The sequence below is a fragment of the Helicoverpa armigera genome, chromosome 20, assembly GCF_030705265.1.
Source record: "Helicoverpa armigera isolate CAAS_96S chromosome 20, ASM3070526v1, whole genome shotgun sequence".
Lineage (NCBI taxonomy): Eukaryota > Metazoa > Arthropoda > Insecta > Lepidoptera > Noctuidae > Helicoverpa > Helicoverpa armigera.
This window is the reverse complement of record NC_087139.1, coordinates 7,688,706-7,706,264: the sequence shown is the minus strand read 5'-3', so window position 1 is coordinate 7,706,264 and position 17,559 is coordinate 7,688,706. Positions and strand designations below refer to the sequence as shown.

At 38.1% G+C, this 17,559-nt stretch overlaps 2 protein-coding genes and 1 long non-coding RNA gene across 10 annotated transcripts; 1 reads left to right on the top strand and 2 right to left on the bottom strand.

Moving 5' to 3' along the window:
- Positions 1 to 569: 569 nt before the first annotated feature.
- LOC135118309 (uncharacterized) lies at positions 570 to 1,009 on the top strand. The gene is made up of 2 exons (XR_010277504.1): positions 570 to 798; positions 885 to 1,009. It is a non-coding gene; the product is annotated as an uncharacterized LOC135118309 (long non-coding RNA).
- A 4,852-nt stretch (positions 1,010 to 5,861) lies between these two features.
- LOC135118291 (uncharacterized) lies at positions 5,862 to 6,989 on the bottom strand. The gene has a single exon (XM_064039840.1). The coding sequence runs from the start codon at positions 6,808 to 6,810 to the stop codon at positions 5,944 to 5,946; it is 867 nt and encodes a 288-aa protein (XP_063895910.1). The 5' UTR covers positions 6,811 to 6,989; the 3' UTR covers positions 5,862 to 5,943.
- Positions 6,990 to 9,544: 2,555 nt separating this feature from the next.
- Positions 9,545 to 15,856, bottom strand: LOC126056614 (uncharacterized). 8 transcript variants are annotated; one of them, XM_064039811.1, is made up of 4 exons: positions 14,655 to 15,015; positions 13,619 to 13,681; positions 10,388 to 10,472; positions 9,545 to 9,847 (listed from the first exon to the last, which is right to left on the bottom strand). In XM_064039811.1, exons 1-4 carry the CDS (start codon positions 14,998 to 15,000, stop codon positions 9,553 to 9,555), a joined length of 789 nt encoding a protein of 262 aa, XP_063895881.1. In that variant the 5' UTR covers positions 15,001 to 15,015; the 3' UTR covers positions 9,545 to 9,552. The 8 variants fall into 8 exon arrangements, 5 of the variants coding, with proteins under 5 accessions (XP_063895881.1, XP_063895882.1, XP_063895883.1 ...); XR_010277487.1 differs by adding an exon at positions 15,474 to 15,856 and having other exon boundaries at positions 9,609 to 10,472; positions 13,545 to 13,681; positions 14,655 to 14,827; XR_010277486.1 differs by adding an exon at positions 15,022 to 15,467 and having other exon boundaries at positions 9,609 to 10,472; positions 13,545 to 13,681; positions 14,655 to 14,827.
- Positions 15,857 to 17,559: the final 1,703 nt, after the last annotated feature.

Below are 17,559 nucleotides of genomic sequence, written 5' to 3'. Positions count from 1 at the left end.
GTAAAATCTTTGTCTCTGCAAAGGATGTTTCATAAAATGTTGCTTTTGGGTATCTTTTGATGCTTCGGTACTCCGAGGATATAGCAATTTAACCATTTATAAAAATGTTCAAGATACAACTATATCTTGTACTTGGAAGTGCTTAAATCAATTTATTACAATTCATACAGTATTACACCAAAAATAATTCTATAAAACTGAGAGTTACTGACAATTTTCCGTACGAAACTATATTTTTTATCTATGAAAGTATAATCCAAATTCAAATAAAAAACATTTAATAATTAAGGTGGTATTGTTATAAAGCTTGAAAAAAAAAATTGGTCTATATAAAAGTAAAACAATATTTTAAAATAATTTTTGTTTGCAATGCAAAAATCAATATAAATCTTGTGACGCGCGGTGTTCAACTTTAGTCAGCGCCAGGCGCTTACCGAGGAGGGACGTATCGCTCGCTGTTGCGCCGCGTAAACTCGCCGGAGTTCGAAAAATATAGCGCAACCTACGCATCTAACACGTTTTGATACTAGTGAGTTTTATTTTATTTATTAGTTATAATGATTTGATTGAAATGTAATATACATAAGTATTAGGCCATGATATTCTAATTCGAAAATGTTATAGATTGGGTTCTCTTTTTTTGATGTTGGTTATAAAGAAATATGTACGTAAATGTCATCGTCGTTAGTTTCGCTGTTGCATAATAATGTAATTGGACTTCTTTGATTCTTGCAGGATAATGAAAGCATATTTAATTCAGACTATCAGACTCAATTGAATACCAGTACAAATAATATGGTAAGTATTTTTTGTCACCCGCAAAAGGTATACGTGACATATTTGTTTTAATAAACTATCTACTTTCCTAGTTTTCATTGTTGCAGGAAAATGAAGATACAATACATGGAAGACGAATTATAGATTTTAGTTTTTTTATAAATCAATTACTTATAATTGATAAACATGGTGAAAAGTTTGGTTGTCGATTAAATAATTTAAAAATTGTAAACGATTACTTGTTTATTGTAACTCAATCGAGCTATTCTATGTTATAAAATTCATCGGTACAAATAATATTTCATAAACTATAAAAACAATAAATTATTTCGGAAAAAAGTGGCAAAGTCTCAAGTTTGTTTGTGCCGCGTGGCGGTCCGCAGGTGTGCGTTGCGTATTTCACTAGACGCACACATGCGCAACTGCTGCCGGCTATCGTCTAATTTACCTACAACTGAGCAATTCGATTTTGTAATAGCGCTCTTAAAAAGCAACTTTGCACTCTTGTATAACAAATAACTATTAAAATTCAAAACAAATGACACGTCAATGACGTCACGCACGAAATGAAGGAGATAGATATAGGTTAAGAAAGAGAAAAAAATATGAAGCACATTTTCGGAATGACATAAGTCCAGCTGCTTGAGGTACAAAATGTACTCTAACACTAAGCACATAAGGTTGATATTTCTTTGATAAGTTTAAAAATGTGCAAGCGGCGGCACTAGTTTGGGCACCTTCTCTAAACTTGTGCTGCCTCTGGTAGAATGACAAGTAATTGCTTAGAAACGAAACTTGCATCGCGCGCGCGGTGCACAGACATTGTAATACCTAAGTGTTCTCGAAATTAAGAGCTTAACTATAGGTAATCAGTTTTTCAGAAGACTGAGACAGTACCGAATTACAAGCTTTATGCATAGGTAAATGTAGTTTATTAATTTCTAAATCGTTTCTAACTTTATCCAGACGCCAAGGTAACTCAGTTTTTATTACTTATAGACAACTGTGTCGCTTTTCAGATGTCTGATAGAAGTCATTCACTCTTGTCCGTCTGAAAGTATTATAAACTAAGTAAGTAGATTTCACCAGTGCGGTTTCACTCGAGTCCCGCGAGAACTACTCCGCGTATCCGGATAAAAGCTTTTTTAGGTACAATATTTGTATTTGTACCTATAGATTTGAATAGGTACCTGTGTGTTATATGGACTGTAATCAATTAGTCAATTATCAATTATTTTTTACTGTTATGATGTCAAAAAGTGATGAAAGAAATGAAAAGAAATGCAAAGTTATTTGTGCGACCTATAGTTAGGTAGGTAAAACTTCATTTGGAAGTAAATAAGTTTTTGTATTTCTTCATAAGGACTTTTATTCAAAAAGGTTGGAAAATTGAGACGACTTTCTACAGATCATGCGTTTCAAATGAAAAGAGGGTCTAAATCAACTGTTTGGAAATCAATTTAGTTTACATTGTAGCTAGCAAAGTTGAAAGTTTGATGAGACACCCAAAAGCAAGTACTCACCTAGCGATAACATCTAAGATTCATGAACTCTTTGTATAAGTCTAGAAATCAGAGTGAGGGTTCACAACCGAGCTTTTATTGTCTGTTGACCTTTTTGTGGTCAGACGTTGATTTTATATGTGTGTTTTTTATTTGTTTAGACTTTTTGTTTTGAAATTATGACAAAGTTAGATATTCAATGAATGACGATGAACACCACCCTGTTAAACAATATTATCGAAGAGAAGTACTTAGTGCTTAGCTGACGTGAAAGTAAATGATCTCTTGCCGTATCAACTGTCAACATTTAGCGCAAATTACATGTTTAATATACGAGTAGGCATTGTCAAATTAATTCACTTGATTTACATACTTAATCATCGGGTAACTGATGCTCAACTGTTGATTGTCATTAACCATGATGTAATGTATCGTTGTATTACATTAGCGTACCTCATGTAAAATCAAGTCAGATTTATTTGTCGACTAGGTAGCTTTTTCCTCGCGGTTTTATTCACGCCCCTTAAAAACTACTAGGTACCTTGCAAAAGCCTCTTTATAGATTATATAGCCGGTATAGAATAGATATACCCATTACCGTCTATCTTTACATAATTAGAGAATAATTAATTCCATTACAAGTTTTTAGTCTACTCTGCTCCTTGCAATCCCCGAATATTCTAAATTGCTGTTTGCAATATTCACACAAATCCTTCAGCTGACAGAGTATTAAAACTTAAGAAACTTCCTTTGAATCCCAGCATTACTCAGCCAGGTTGAACAAATGAACGTCTAGCGTGGCGCTTAAGTTTGGCTGGCTTTACATGTTAGACAACTGTTAAATAAATTACTTATATCTTTAATTTAAATTCTCATATTCTATCTAGATATATTTCTAAACATAATATGTTAATTATCATAACGTGACAAGTTTTTGTCGCTCAGACTGTGTCACAAGTAAAAACACTCAGCGGAAATCCTACTTGTTAAAAAGGCTGTTATAGCGAAACCAACCAACATAGGTACCCAGACCAACAACATCTTCGCATCTCTGTGACAATTAACTTATAGACTTGGGTGTCTACCGGAATATCGCCAGTAGTTATAAATTCCTTGTACAAATTACTTCGCGTCCTGGTGTACAGTATACTGAGTGTTCGTCGAGATAGCCGACACAACGCTAAGAGAGCGCGTGTGGTGAGCTCCGACCACTGCGTAAGTACATTATATTATGTACAGTATACATATATACGTTATCAGAAGGAATACTAAGTACAAGGGAACCAGTATTCATGCAGCGTAGTTATCAAATTTGGCCACACTGTCTGTTGAGAATTTCGAGATAAACGTTTCAGAAATTGAGGGAAGTTACTTTGGCTGGCTTAGCTGTTTTTAGATGTTAGCCTGGAAAGCATCATTAAAGTAATTTACGTATATTGGTATCTCAAAAATTGAGTAACTTGCTATGGGAAGTAATAATGAAATTACCTACTGAGCTACGTATCAGAAACTACTCTATTAGTAATCACATCATACTTAAAGACCGCGCGGCGGACGGCGGATATCTCACGTCTCCGCACACGTATCTACGTCACACTAATTAGGTACTGCTTATTGCAGTCAAGTTAGACTGCAGCGCGACTGTGGCGTCATGTAATTTAACTTATTGCTAATAACAACTACGAAAATTGGGCGTTGTTGCATATTGTTCTATGTATGTACCTACCTATTGAAACCTTTTTCACATAACAATTCTCTGAAGTAATAAAGCCTAATGATTTTTTCCACAGATGCGTAAGAAAAATAAAGTAAATATAGGTAATATCCGTATGAAAAAAAGTATAAATTTAGTTGTGAAGCGGTTTTTCTCGTGAATGCGCAACGTTTTCTTTTGTGTTTGGTAGAAAGGCTCAGCAGTAACCTGTAGGCGGATGTTCATTGTGATGCATCCTCTAGACCATATTCATACGAGTAGGTGAGAACAAAATATTCAGGTTTCATTTTTATTCCTAGCTTAAATCGAAAATGTATTGAACAAGGAATGTAAGTGAGAATTTCATCGTATCTTAGAATTCAGTTAGCTGGTAACAAAGGCTACCGTTGTGGACGAGATAAATCAATCGGACGCGAACCGTTTGCTGTTATATTGAAATTCTCCTCGGGGTTGCAAAACATGGCTACACATATCAATTACAAATTACAACTTTGATTCGCATTGAGAATGTAGGTAGTAAGTGAGTCGTGGTGGCCTAGTGGGCAAAGAACCAACCTCTCGAGTATGAGGGCGCGGGTTCGATTCCAGGTCAGGCAAGTACCAATGCAACTTTTCTAAGTTTGTATGTACTTTCTAAGTATATCTTAGACACCAATGACTGTGTTTCGGATGGTACGTTAAACTGTAGGTCCCGGCTGTCATAGAACATCCTTGGCAGTCGTTACGGGTAGTCAGAAGCCAGTAAGTCTGACACCAGTCTAACCAAGGGGTATTGGGTTGCCCGGGTAACTGGGTTGAGGAGGTCAGGCAGGGCAGTCGCTCCTTGTAAAGCACTAGTACTCAGCTACATCCGGTTAGACTGGAAGCCGACCCCAACATAGTTTGGGAAAAAGGCTCGGAGGATGAGGATGATTGAGAATGTAGGTAAGTGTAAGTGTAAGGCATTGCAAAATATTGTGTGTTAATTTTAGAGAAGTAAACATTGTGTAGTACAAACATTTAATTTCATGAAATGCTCTAGAGATGTAAGAGGAGCGGATAACTTTATACCTCAAGGGTAACGCGAGACGTGAATACAGAGTTAAGCTGATTGTGTTATTGTAACTGCTTCAACAATAGAATACTGTAAGAGTTATGTAGTAAGCTTATTACTGCTTAAAACTGATTGTTACCGTGCAAATCTGGAGTATTTTCAGTTATTCCTTTTATATCGTCCTTAGCTCGCCTCACTATGAAGTAGGTACCGTCCACATGTTTTGTGTTCACAAACAAATGTTCATGTTCGGTAACTGATGATGAACCGTTGAAGTTCACAAACGATCGTCAGTCCCTCGAGACTGGCCTTTAGCAGTCCTTTGTTGATACGCGATAAAGCTTTCGAAATCAAACATCACAATAAAATTGAATTTTCTTTATTTTCTTGGCCTTTTCACCGAATTATGAAAGCAGGGTCATAAAAATTTGCATAGGTACTAAATTATTCCTTCCATCATCCTCATCATCCTCCGAGCCTTTTCCCAATCACGTTGGGGTCGGCTTCCAGTCTAACCGGATTCAGCTGAGTACCAGTGCTTTACAAGAAGCGACTGCCTATCTGACCTCCTCAACCCAGTAACCCGGGCAACCCGATACCCCTTGGTTAGACTGGTGTCAGACTTTCTGGCTTCTGACTACCCGTAACGACTGCCAAGGATGTTCACTGACAGCCGGGACCTACAGTTTAACGTGCCATCCGAAACACAGTCAATGGTGTCTAAGATATACTTAGAAAGTACATACATACTTAGAAAAGTTGCATTGGTACTTGCCTGACCTGGGATCGACCCCGCGCCCTCATACTTGAGGTTGGTCCTTTACCCACTAGGCCACCACCAAATATTACGTATATATTATTGATTCAGGTACATCACGCTAGGAATAAATTACTCTTAAAAATTAAAAAAAAAAATCCTACAGACGTTTGGTTCCAATAATCTTATCTGCCAAAGCGTACAACTCCTCCACCGTCGAGAGGTTCTTCAGCGTTTTAATGTCATTTGTTTCATATTTCAGTTGAGCAAACTGTTCTTCTGTAAAGCGAACGCCTTTTTCAATATCCAGTTGTGTTTGCTGTTCCATCTCCTCACGGCATTTCGCGAGGAGTTGTTCCGGTGTCAGCTCTTTGCCTTTCACTTCTTCTTCATGTATTTGCTCTTCACCCATGGACAGGTCCAACTTCTGAGCAGCCTTCAATTTTCTATAGTAAATGTCAGCCCGTTTCTTGGAAGCGCGATTAACTTCCCGGTTGACCATTCGCCAAAAAACGAACACTGGATGATGGAACAATTCTGGTGGACATTCTTTGAGTGGCGTCTTCCCGACTAGGATTAGTCGTTTGAGCCTCTCCATCTCGTCCATCACGCGCGTAGTGATCCTCTTGTTGAGGTTCTCCTCGTTGACGGCGCGGATCCTCTCCTCCAGCTCCGTCATGAAGGCCTTGTCCGTGAGCCGCACCAGGTTGGAGCCCATGTGCTTCTCCAGCCGGGCGCGGACATGCGGGTGCGAGAAGGCATATTGGATAATAACAGCTTGCCACCATCTCGGTAGGTTCGGCAGTTGGAATCTTTTCATTTGTTTGCGACCCATTTCGGCCTCCACCACTTCATCTTCACCTTCAACCTGAATTTTGACTCTCTTGTCTTTATCATCGTCTATTTCCATATTACCATTTCCATTTCCATTACCATTACCGTTCCCGTTCCCATTTGCGATTGCAGTACCATTCCCATTTGTGACTTCGTTACCAGTTTCAGTAACTTCCACCATCACGTCATTCATTTTTATAGCTTTCGATTGATATATTCACTTAAAATTTAAACGTCGTGGTTGATAAAAAAACACAATTAAATTTTGACTATAAAAATGTTATTGTTACAATATAATTTTGTTATAAAAATTAACAAGAATGTTTTACTTTAAATTTTGAAACGAAACTGGAGGCCATGACAAAATGTCATTTTTACAAGGAAATCAAATAATTAATTAATAATAATTAATCAAGAATTATAATAATCAGCCAAGAATCAACAGATGTGAAAATAAGGTTGAAAATGTAATTTATCAGAGTTATATACCTATAATATGTACCTATAGGTATTTAGTGAATCAGAAAAAGGTTAAATTTAAATTTTTAAATTATTCCTTCCAAGATAATAAAAAATCCAGAGAGAAATTATTTACTGTACGATGTACTGATCATACATTTGTTTCATTTACTTTTGATTTGCATTTATTGGAATCATAAAAAATCTCTGATTTTCAATACAATGACGTCGTGAAAGTCGGCAGAGTAGGTAAGTATTTGTATTTGTGGAATAACAATTCAGCTTCAAATATAAAAATTTTCTAATAATGGTTTGTTTTTAGAAGGAAACTTATTATTTACCTACAGTCAATGAAAATGTCTGGTTGACCAGACCGATACAGCTGAATGAACTTTACGCTAAATTAAAATGATTAGATACTCACAACAACCCATTGGATCAATTCAATCATCCTGTTGATACCCCTTTATATATTCAATGTTATCAAGTTCCTTTTAAAACAGTAGAATATTCCTCGTTTCCCCGCTGTCTCGTCACGTCTTATTGAACAGCTGAGCTGAGCGCGTCACTCAGTCACGGGTGACGTAGTGATATCATAGCGATATTTACATGATATTGAGGAAGCTTTCACGGTGACGAATATTAATATTAGGTTTCTTATGCCGACGTGCCAGGTGCCTACTCGAATTTCATGCTCGTTGTTACCATACATTTTAACATAATGAGACACCCACTTTGTATTGGTACGGAGTAACTTAGAGACAATTTAAATTTTAAAACGATAGCAATGTAATTTATTTTCCATACGTATGTACACGCAGCGGGTCCCCCATCCATTACAGGGTTTTCCCATATTTGTTTGCAAGTTTCATGAAGACACGTTATTTATTGCGCGCCGTCACGACATTCTGCGGCAAACCTTTATCTTCTCACTTCAGCTACAATTTAGGAGGATTTGAATCCACCAAGTCCTAGTTATTCATACTGCACCATTTATAGTAAGGCAATAAGTATACCTACTAAGTAAAATAAAAATACAATTTGCTTGAAATTTTTCTATGTGTATGTATCGGTCCAACAGAATTATAATAATCAGCCAAGAATCAACAGATGTGAAAATAAGGTTGAAAATGTAATTTATCAGAGTTATATACCTATAATATGTACCTATAGGTATTTAGTGAATCAGAAAAAGGTTAAATTTAGTGTAAGCACACTAACAATAGTTCGGAAAGGATAAATAGGTGTAGATAAAGCACAAGATTTGTGTTTCAGATTGCCGATGAGCTCAGAATATCAATGAAATCAAACTTCAACAGTGGTTCCTAGACGAGCCAAGTGGAATACATAACATACTTTGCTACTGAGTATGTTCGTCACGCATTGGATACCACTGGAATTCCTGTTGCACTGCATTGCTTCGTAGATACTAGAAACTGAAATCAAATTCCTTCCAGCTGTCATACTAGTTGAGAATATTTGAGGCTGAGGAGTCAACGCAATACGAATACATCACGGACGTGTTTCAGCCGCGTTTTTATATCTCTTCCGCACATATTATGTATCTACTCGGTTTCATTCATACGTATTGTTCAGAAATAGGACACTGGAAACTGCAGCTAAGTGGATTTTGTTTTCTCTTTTCTTGCGCTTTTGGCAAAGACAAATAGAATTTTGACATATCTTTTGTACCTCCTTGTCGTATTGTTTCAAAAATGTAACATGAAGAAACAATAGAACGTCAGAAATTTACGAAATGGAACCAAATCTTCCAAATACTTGAAGCATAAAACTTATGAAACTTTCAGACAATCTAATATCCCGCCGTAAACTGCGTCACGTTATCAAATTAATATTATCTTAATTTTGTACATTCGTGTCTCACAAGTGTGGAAGGTACCTATATAGTGTAGATACTTACATAGTTTCTGAAACATAATCTTAGATTTATGTTGAGATAAACTTTGTGTTGAGATAAAATCTTGTCAAGAAATCAAGAGAGCGGTAAGGCATACATACATACTATTTTGTAAATAGGAACGAAATAATAGTAAAATACAATAGGAATTTCTTAGAAAAATATAGGGGTAGGTAGGGAACGATAGAAGTATAAATTGTACCTACATATTACATACCTAAGTGCCTACATAGGTACCTACTCAGGAATGGTAAAGAGAAAATATGTAAGTTAATCAACAATGTTAGTTGTTCCAATGTTTGCTGGATCTGACGTTACATTAATATTTGTTCAGCAGGTTGTTACGTTGCGGAAACAAGTTTTCATAAAAGCTTTCGCTTACTTGGAATCGAAAAACGTTATGCGAATGTTATATCAATGTTTTCTAGCTACTGGCTATGAAAACATGTTTCATGCTACAATTCTGCTAAAACAAGCCTCTAGCACTTGTTACGTAAAAGTGCACTATTGGAAACATTATATGAATAAAAAACAATGTTGTTGTTATAAATAAAAACTTTATTTGTTAGTAATATTGTTGGCGATACTCAGGTGGTAGAAATAAAATAGCGGACTGTATTCTATGGTAGGTTCGTATATTGGATTGTAAGAACGCGCGCCTATGGTCCGTGTCATATGTGAGACTGGTGGTGGTGCGTTGCTGCGTGGGCGACGGCTACTCGCGGCGCCTCGTCCCCCGATCCCCGCACGGTCGTCGCGGTGGCCCACGATGCGATGATGTGTGCGTTGTTTGTCACCAACATACTCCCCGGGTTGAAGTAGACAGGAAGGCTGCTGGTTCAACAACCAGTTTCTGGAAGGGGACAAATGTTATTAAACGCCCTTCGAATGATGGTTCCTCCTTTGATCCTTATATCGGCGACTCGAGCGACTTGATCGTGAGTTCCTGGGAAAACGGCCACACAGCGACCCAAGGCCCAACGTAGGGGAGGAAGCGCTTTATCCTTTATAAGGACTAAAGAACCCAATTTGAGTTCGCTTGATGCAGTAGGCCACTTTGTCTTTTGCTGTAGAGTGGTAACATACTCGTTGGAGAATCGTTTCCAAAAATGTTGCTTGACGAACTCGATTCGTTTGTACCGTTCAAGACTTGTTATCCTTTCTGTCAACTGTGGATGTGGAACGGACACAAGTGATCGTCCTATTAGGAAGTGTGCGGGTGTTAAAGGTGTGAAGTCTGTAGGATCAGAGTTTAAGGCAGTTATAGGACGTGAATTTAGAATGGCTTCCACCTGAGTCAGACAAGTGTGCATTTCTTCATACGTGAAATGCGTAAGTTGGAGAAGCCTACGAAGATGATATTTCGTGGAACGGACTGCAGATTCAGCCATACCGTTGAAATGGGGTGTGTAGCTCGGAATGAAGAGGAACTCTATTCCCTCTTGAGCGACTGCGGAGCTGATTTGGGAACTTGAGTCCTGTAAGAAACGGTGTAACTCGTTACATGTACCTACAAAATTTGTCCCGTTGTCTGAGGTTATACTTTGAGGCTTTCCCCGACGAGCCACAAACCGATTTAAAGCGGCCATGTATCCCTCTTTAGTCAAATCTGTGACGAGTTCCAAGTGCACGGCCCTTGTAGCTAAGCAGACAAAAATGGACAAGTAAGATTTGATCAGTTGGCAACCTCGACCTTTACGGTTGGCTATCATGATCGGGCCGGCATAATCCACAGAACAATGTAAAAAAGGAAATTCCAGTTTAGTTCTGGATTCAGGTAACTGTCCCATAATGGGCTGGACATTGGTGGCTTTAAATCTGAAACATTTTATGCAACTTCTTGTTATAAATTTAGACAGATTCCTTCCTCCCAAAGGCCAATAAGTTTGACGAATACTAGACAGCAATAACTGAGGTCCAGCATGTAGAAGTTTCAAGTGATGCATGTGAAATATAATTTTAGTTAAATGATGTTTTCCACATAATAAAATGGGGTGTTTTGTGTCATAGCTATAAGGTGAGTTATCAAGTCTACCGCCTACTCTCATGATATTATTTGAATCGATGAATGGGGTCAATGATATTAATTTATTTTTCTTCGACAATGAATGACCCGATTTTAAGATAAGATATTCATTAGGGAACATTTCTAACTGAGCAATATGTATAATAAAATTAAATGACCGCTGCAATTCTTTACAAGAAAGATGATCGCGAAATCTGTTTGTTTTAGTTTTACAGTTATGAATAAATCTGTATATATAGGCTATAACTCTTTGTAAACGTGTAAATTGTGAATATTTAAGTATAAGTTTTGTAAATAGTTTATTATCATCGTCGTTTTTGTTAACGTTGTTATTTATAATAAGACAAGGTTGGAGATCCGGTAGGTCACGTTTCTGGGTCTCATTAGGCATTTGTGGCCAACTATGCTCTGATTTGAGTAGAAACGACGGGCCCGACCACCACAACGAGGCGTCGCTGATCACATCAGCCCTCACCCCGCGAGAAACGAGATCTGCCGGGTTCTCCTTGGACGGCACGTAGCTCCACGTGTGACCACTAGTGCTTTCCTTGATTTCATTAACACGATTACGTACAAATTGATTAAGTTGAACTGAAGGGGTGGACAACCACCCTAACACGATCGTGGAATCGCACCAAAAGCGACACATGGTTATGTTTAACTTAAGTGAGGTTTGCACCTTTGTACACAGTCTTGCACCTAATAAGGCCCCACATAGCTCAAGACGTGGGATAGTTGTGGGTTTAATCGGCGCAATCTTGTTTTTTGATACTAAGAGCTGAACACGCACAATCCCTGAGTTACACACAGACCTGATATAGACGCATGCACCATACGCACTTTGCGAAGCATCTGTGAATACATGGATTTCAATGTTTACACAAAGATCACTAAGAATCCAACGAGGTATTTGTAACTTATTAAGACAGGGTAATGTGTTAGCAAAAGAAGACCAGAGCTGTAATATATCTGACGGCACTTCTTCGTCCCAAGAGCATTTATTGACCCATAATTTTTGCATAATTAACTTGGCTTCGACAACGCATGGCCCAACAAGGCCTAATGGGTCGAATATTTGACTTATAACTGAAAGTATATGGCGCTTGGTAACCTTCTCATGAAGTTCAATATTAATTGAAAAAGATAAGGTATCCTGCTGACAAAGCCAATACAAACCTAACGTTTTTGATGTTGTGTTTAAATTGTTTTCTGATAGATCTAAAACTGTATTTGAATCGATAACTTGACCTAAAAATAGCTCTTTAATAACTAATGTGTTATTCGATTTCCACTTGCGAATATTAAATTTTGCCGAGTTTAAGGTGGCTGTTATTCCTTTACATAAATCTATCGCCTCGCTCACAGTACTGGCCCCACTTAACAAATCGTCACAATAAAAATCGTGAGCTATACTATATTTGACGCTATTATCGCTGACTGTGGATGCCAGGCTACTCAGACACTTTGTCGCAAGGTATGGCGCTGAAGCGGTTCCTTGACAAACTGTATTTAGTGTATAAGTCTTTAAACGATGCGATGGATCAAACCTAAATACAATTTGCTGTAAGGAGCGTTGACTAGGAACAACATTGATAGATCTAAACATTTTTTCAACGTCTGCCGATACTACAATTTTATGTTGGCGGAATCTGAGGAGAATCGATAAAAGATCGTCTTGGACTGTAGGACCGACCATCTGAATTTCATTGAAGGAAATTCCTGAAGTGGTGACGGCAGAAGCGTCGAAGACGGTACGCAACTTTGTCGTCGTGCTTGACTCCCGAAGTACGCCATGATGAGGAAGGTAGTAGTTGACATTGTCACTGTATGGAAAAAGAACTTTATTTTCAGTCATGTGGCCTAATTGCTCGTATTCCTTCATGAAGCTCAAATATTTCTCCTTGAATATTGGTTCCCGTTCAAATTTTCGTTCCAGCGATAAAAACCGTCGCTTCGCCATCTCAAAGGAATCGCCTAAGACCTGCGGATCTTGCTTGAGAGGAATGGTGACGACAAAGCGACCATCGTTATTTCGAGTAGTGTTAACGGTAAAACTCTTCTCACACGCACGTTCCTCCGCGGATTGAGAATGCTCAAGAGAAACACTATCTACTTCCCAAAAACGAGTGAGATCAATATCAAGTTGACCTTGAGTAAGAAGACATTGACTGAACGTATCTTTCGGACTCGAGATGTGACCAGTGACTATCCATCCTAGCTCCGAACTACGTAAAATAGGTTGATGCTTGCCTAGGCTAATCCTTTTGTTACCTAGAATATCCCAGAAGATATCCGCCCCGATAAGAATATCGACCTTAGAAGGTATATTATAAGTGGGGTCAGATAAACATAAGCCAGCAGGTATTTGAATATGTCGTGTGTCAATGTATGTGATTGGTACTGCTGTGGTGACGTTGGTAAACACATAACAATCAATGTTAGTCCTATAGCTAGTATTCATTGACTCAATTGTGAGGTTGCAAGACTGTGTACTATGGGAAACATGATTATTAAAACCTGATACCGTGGAGCTCACGTTCCGCCTCGGCAAACCCAGCTTACTGCAGAAAGCTTCGGAAACGATATTTATTCCACTACCGTTGTCCAAGATCACCCTGGCGGTGTGTTTGTTGCCCTTGCCGTCAACCACCTTCACCAACGCTGTGGAAAGGAAAACACGCATCGGAGTAGTAACCGGTAGGACATCAGATGTCAATACAATGTCTTTTGAAGATGTAGATAACGAATCACGAGAAGCAGATTGCTCAGATTTTTCTAAGTGTAAAAGAGTGTTGTGCTTTTCATTGCAATACTTGCAGTGTGATAAAAAACATTTCTTGGGTACGTGACCGAAGCGCAAACAGTTTAAGCACACCTTAAACTCTTTTACTTTTGAAATCCGAGATTCTACAGGAAGACTTCTAAACGATTCGCAATTGAACAGCTGATGTGAGTCATCGTCACACAATGGACATGATTTACGTTTATAAATTTTATTGTTATTAGTGCTACTATTATTATTTATTACTAAACTTTTTGCTTTTACGGGTTCTAATTTTAATTTATTATTTTTATTATTCTCTTCTAAAGTTTCTAAGATGTTGGCTCTTTGACTTAAAAATGTTATGAACTGCGATAGGGTTGGGGAGGAACTCAATGTATTTCTATGTTCTTCCCACTCTCGACCCGTCACACTATCAAGTTTGGTTGCCATCATATAAATTATAATTGTGTCCCAGATCGGTTCATTCAATGATGCGAGAGCCCTAATGTTTTGTTAGTTACATCAATAAGATTTTGAATCGACTTACTTGATTCTGACCGAATGGGTTCTATGTTAAACAAAGCCTGTAAATGATTATTCACTAGTAAGCGGTTATTATCAAAACGTTCACATAATAACTCCCATGCAATTTTATAGTTGTCACTTTTAAAGTCGATGTTTTAATAATCAGAGCGGCATTTCCTTGAAGAGAAGCCCGTAAATAATGGAATTTATTAATGTTATCTATGCAATCACTGTTGTGTATGAGAGAAAGGAATGTGTCTTTAAATTCGAGCCAGTCTTGATAGCCACCGCTGAAATGTGGTAAGTCAATTTTAGGTAGCCTAACCAAATTTCTCACTCGCCCACCTGATTCTGCGTCGCTGAACTCCGCCACAGATTCACTGGCCTTCTCCCCGGCAGCAAGTAGTCTCTTGGCTCGGGCCACAAGCGTATAGTAGTCGTTGTCAAACTGCACACGCTCCGCAGGAACCTCATCGACTGGTGGCTCGTCAGATAAGACCTCGATCTCAGTCTGTAAACTGTCGAATTCCTCGTATAAGGGCTCAATTTTTCGTAAACGGCACTGTAAATCTATGATTTGTAACTCCGTTAAGGATTTAGAAGTTTCAATTAATTTAAGATGGTTGGCAAAAATAGTAAGCTTAGATTTTATAGCTGAGCGTTTTCTAATCATAGTTATAAGTTCAGACATGATAACAAAGTAAAACTCAACTCGATACTGGCAACAGCTGATTTAAACTAACGAGCTACTTGATGCACCGTTGTCACGATATTATTATGCAAGCAAAAAAATAAACTCGTTTGCTAGGCTTAATGACTATGCATTTCGATTTGAAGTAAACAAGATGATTCATACAACAAGCATTCAACGCTTGAGTTTTACGACTATGGGTAATTAGCACACAAAGCCCCGAACAAAGAAATTGACGATGTAATAAACAGCTAAATATTATTATAGATAGCAAACGCATGTAATATTTAATGAATAGTAACGAATGAAGAATGCACAAAGCACTGACTCAAGTTTTAGCAAAAATGGTAACAATGAAATTGAGAAAGGAGAATAAGAATTCTAATAGAATTGAGAAGATGGAATAAGAGGAATAAATAGGAACGAACTCACAAGATGTCTTATCCTTTGTTCACAGTGACTTGACGGTTTACCTATTCGTCCTTTAAATATCCTTCCTTGACCTTCTCCAAAGTCGTCGCGTATTGGCCGGCGCGTGCGACTAGTAGTGCTTGATTTCTTGACACGGAATATTCTCCAAAAAAGCCTCAAGACGTCCTTAAAATCCTTCTTCACGGAGAGAGGACCACTTTGTTGGCGATACTCAGGTGGTAGAAATAAAATAGCGGACTGTATTCTATGGTAGGTTCGTATATTGGATTGTAAGAACGCGCGCCTATGGTCCGTGTCATATGTGAGACTGGTGGTGGTGCGTTGCTGCGTGGGCGACGGCTACTCGCGGCGCCTCGTCCCCCGATCCCCGCACGGTCGTCGCGGTGGCCCACGATGCGATGATGTGTGCGTTGTTTGTCACCAACAAATATTGTACGTGTATACTAGGTATACATAGGTATATAAGAATAGTAAGTAAGTAATTCTTTTTTCTGGGTGCGTGAATAGAAGCTCACTCAGGTGAAAGAAAGCGCTGGTGGAATCTGGTTAATTTGTATTTATCCCTGTCATAACAATACGCTAGTTTCCAACAAAGCGTGTATGGGTTAGTTTATCACAAGTTTCTCTACAATATTATAGTTATACCTAAGTGATACGAACAATAGCCGCGTTACGGATCAGTTCCTTCTTTTATGTAACTGCGATTATGTAGGCAGGACTTTCTCTTACTTTAGTTGAGGAAATCCAGTTTTTTTATGTGACAAAGTCCTAGGAAAAGGCTAGGCAGATGATGGCAGATGGAAAGTCCATTATTATTTTATTCATAGGTTTCCATATACTGCTGTGATACTATACTTTTATTGTTACCTACTCGACTTAAGGATAAATAAAAAATAATATTAAATAGAAGAACGAATCCACGTAGCACAAGTAGGTACCTGGTTGCTGGTAACAATATTTTATTATTTGAAATAAACAGTTCGTTAGTGAAAAGAATGTTTTTAAATTGATAGAGAATATCCTCTTTATATTTTGTACCAAAGTAAAGCAGAATTACATCGGTGCAGCTGATGTCGAGCGCGCGACTAATTGCTTGCGCGAGTTTGTTGTGACTTCACCTGCTGTTGTCACTACTTGTCATACAACTAACTCTGTGCTCTACAGCGATAAGTTAACCCCATTGTGTTCACAAAACTAATGGTTTCGTAAATTCAGTTTATGTAATGTTTAGTTTTTAGTAGTTGCCAAATTATTCTGACATAGGATTAGGTACTTAGATTTTTAAGTGCGAATTGGCCCCTACATTCACCGCGTTGGGCATGCGTTTTGCTGAGTATGAGCAAAATGGGTATTCATTTGTTTTAAATGAATACACAGAGATAACACGTATCCGGGATCAGTAAGAATCAGAGTTCCCTTCTCTATAAAGAACTAATGGAGCGAGAAAATGGCTCATTGTATCCAGCACATACGCAATGACTTGGAGTAAAACGCTCTTTTGAAATTGCTTAGAGCACTTTCAATCTAGCAGATTATCCGCTTGGTTTTTTAGATTCAGATTAAACAATTGACTACTACCGGTTTGAAAGGTAAAATATGTACGCGCGACAGATTTTCATGGAGCGCGTTGGTCAAACCGAACAAATCCGCTGACGTAAAAGCGCTCTAATCTAACCAACCTCGAAAAATCGTACTACTCGTTTTATTACAGTGTTGCAGTTTGCCTCTAAATGCTTAATTTACAGGGAAAATACTGCAAATTGCAATGAAAGTGGTGGTAGTTAGTTAGTCACATTTGGTTAATTACTGATGTGTTCATATACCTACCTACCTAGGTACATGCAGTGAGTCCCTACATCACTACACATCAGTTCGGTGTACAGCACTGAGCACTCACAACTTTGGCTGCGCAACTCCACAAACAAGAAAAGTTGTTATTGGTTGTGCTGAACTAAATGGATGTTTTATTGGCGGCCAATATTAGCCTGAAACTAAGTACCTACTTTATAAAACATTGTTGGTATTACATTATCATTTGTCATGGAAATCCAGGAATCATGGAAATGAAATATAAATACCAAGGTAACTATAGTGAAGAGAGGACACGAGAAAGAATTTTTAGAGCTA

Excerpts from the sequence above, each read along its gene's own strand:
- LOC135118291 (XM_064039840.1), bottom strand. The coding sequence starts at position 6,810 with ATGAATGACGTGATGGTGGAAGTTACTGAAACTGGTAACGAAGTCACA.
- LOC126056614 (XM_064039810.1), bottom strand. The coding sequence starts at position 15,000 with ATGTCTGAACTTATAACTATGATTAGAAAACGCTCAGCTATAAAATCT. Across the intron at positions 13,682-14,654 it reads GTTCAGCGACGCAGAATCAG|CGTTGGTGAAGGTGGTTGAC; the intron begins GTGGGCGAGTGA and ends TCCTTTCCACAG. Across the intron at positions 10,473-13,544 it reads GGCGGAACGTGAGCTCCACG|GACTCAAGTTCCCAAATCAG; the intron begins GTATCAGGTTTT and ends CGTTTCTTACAG.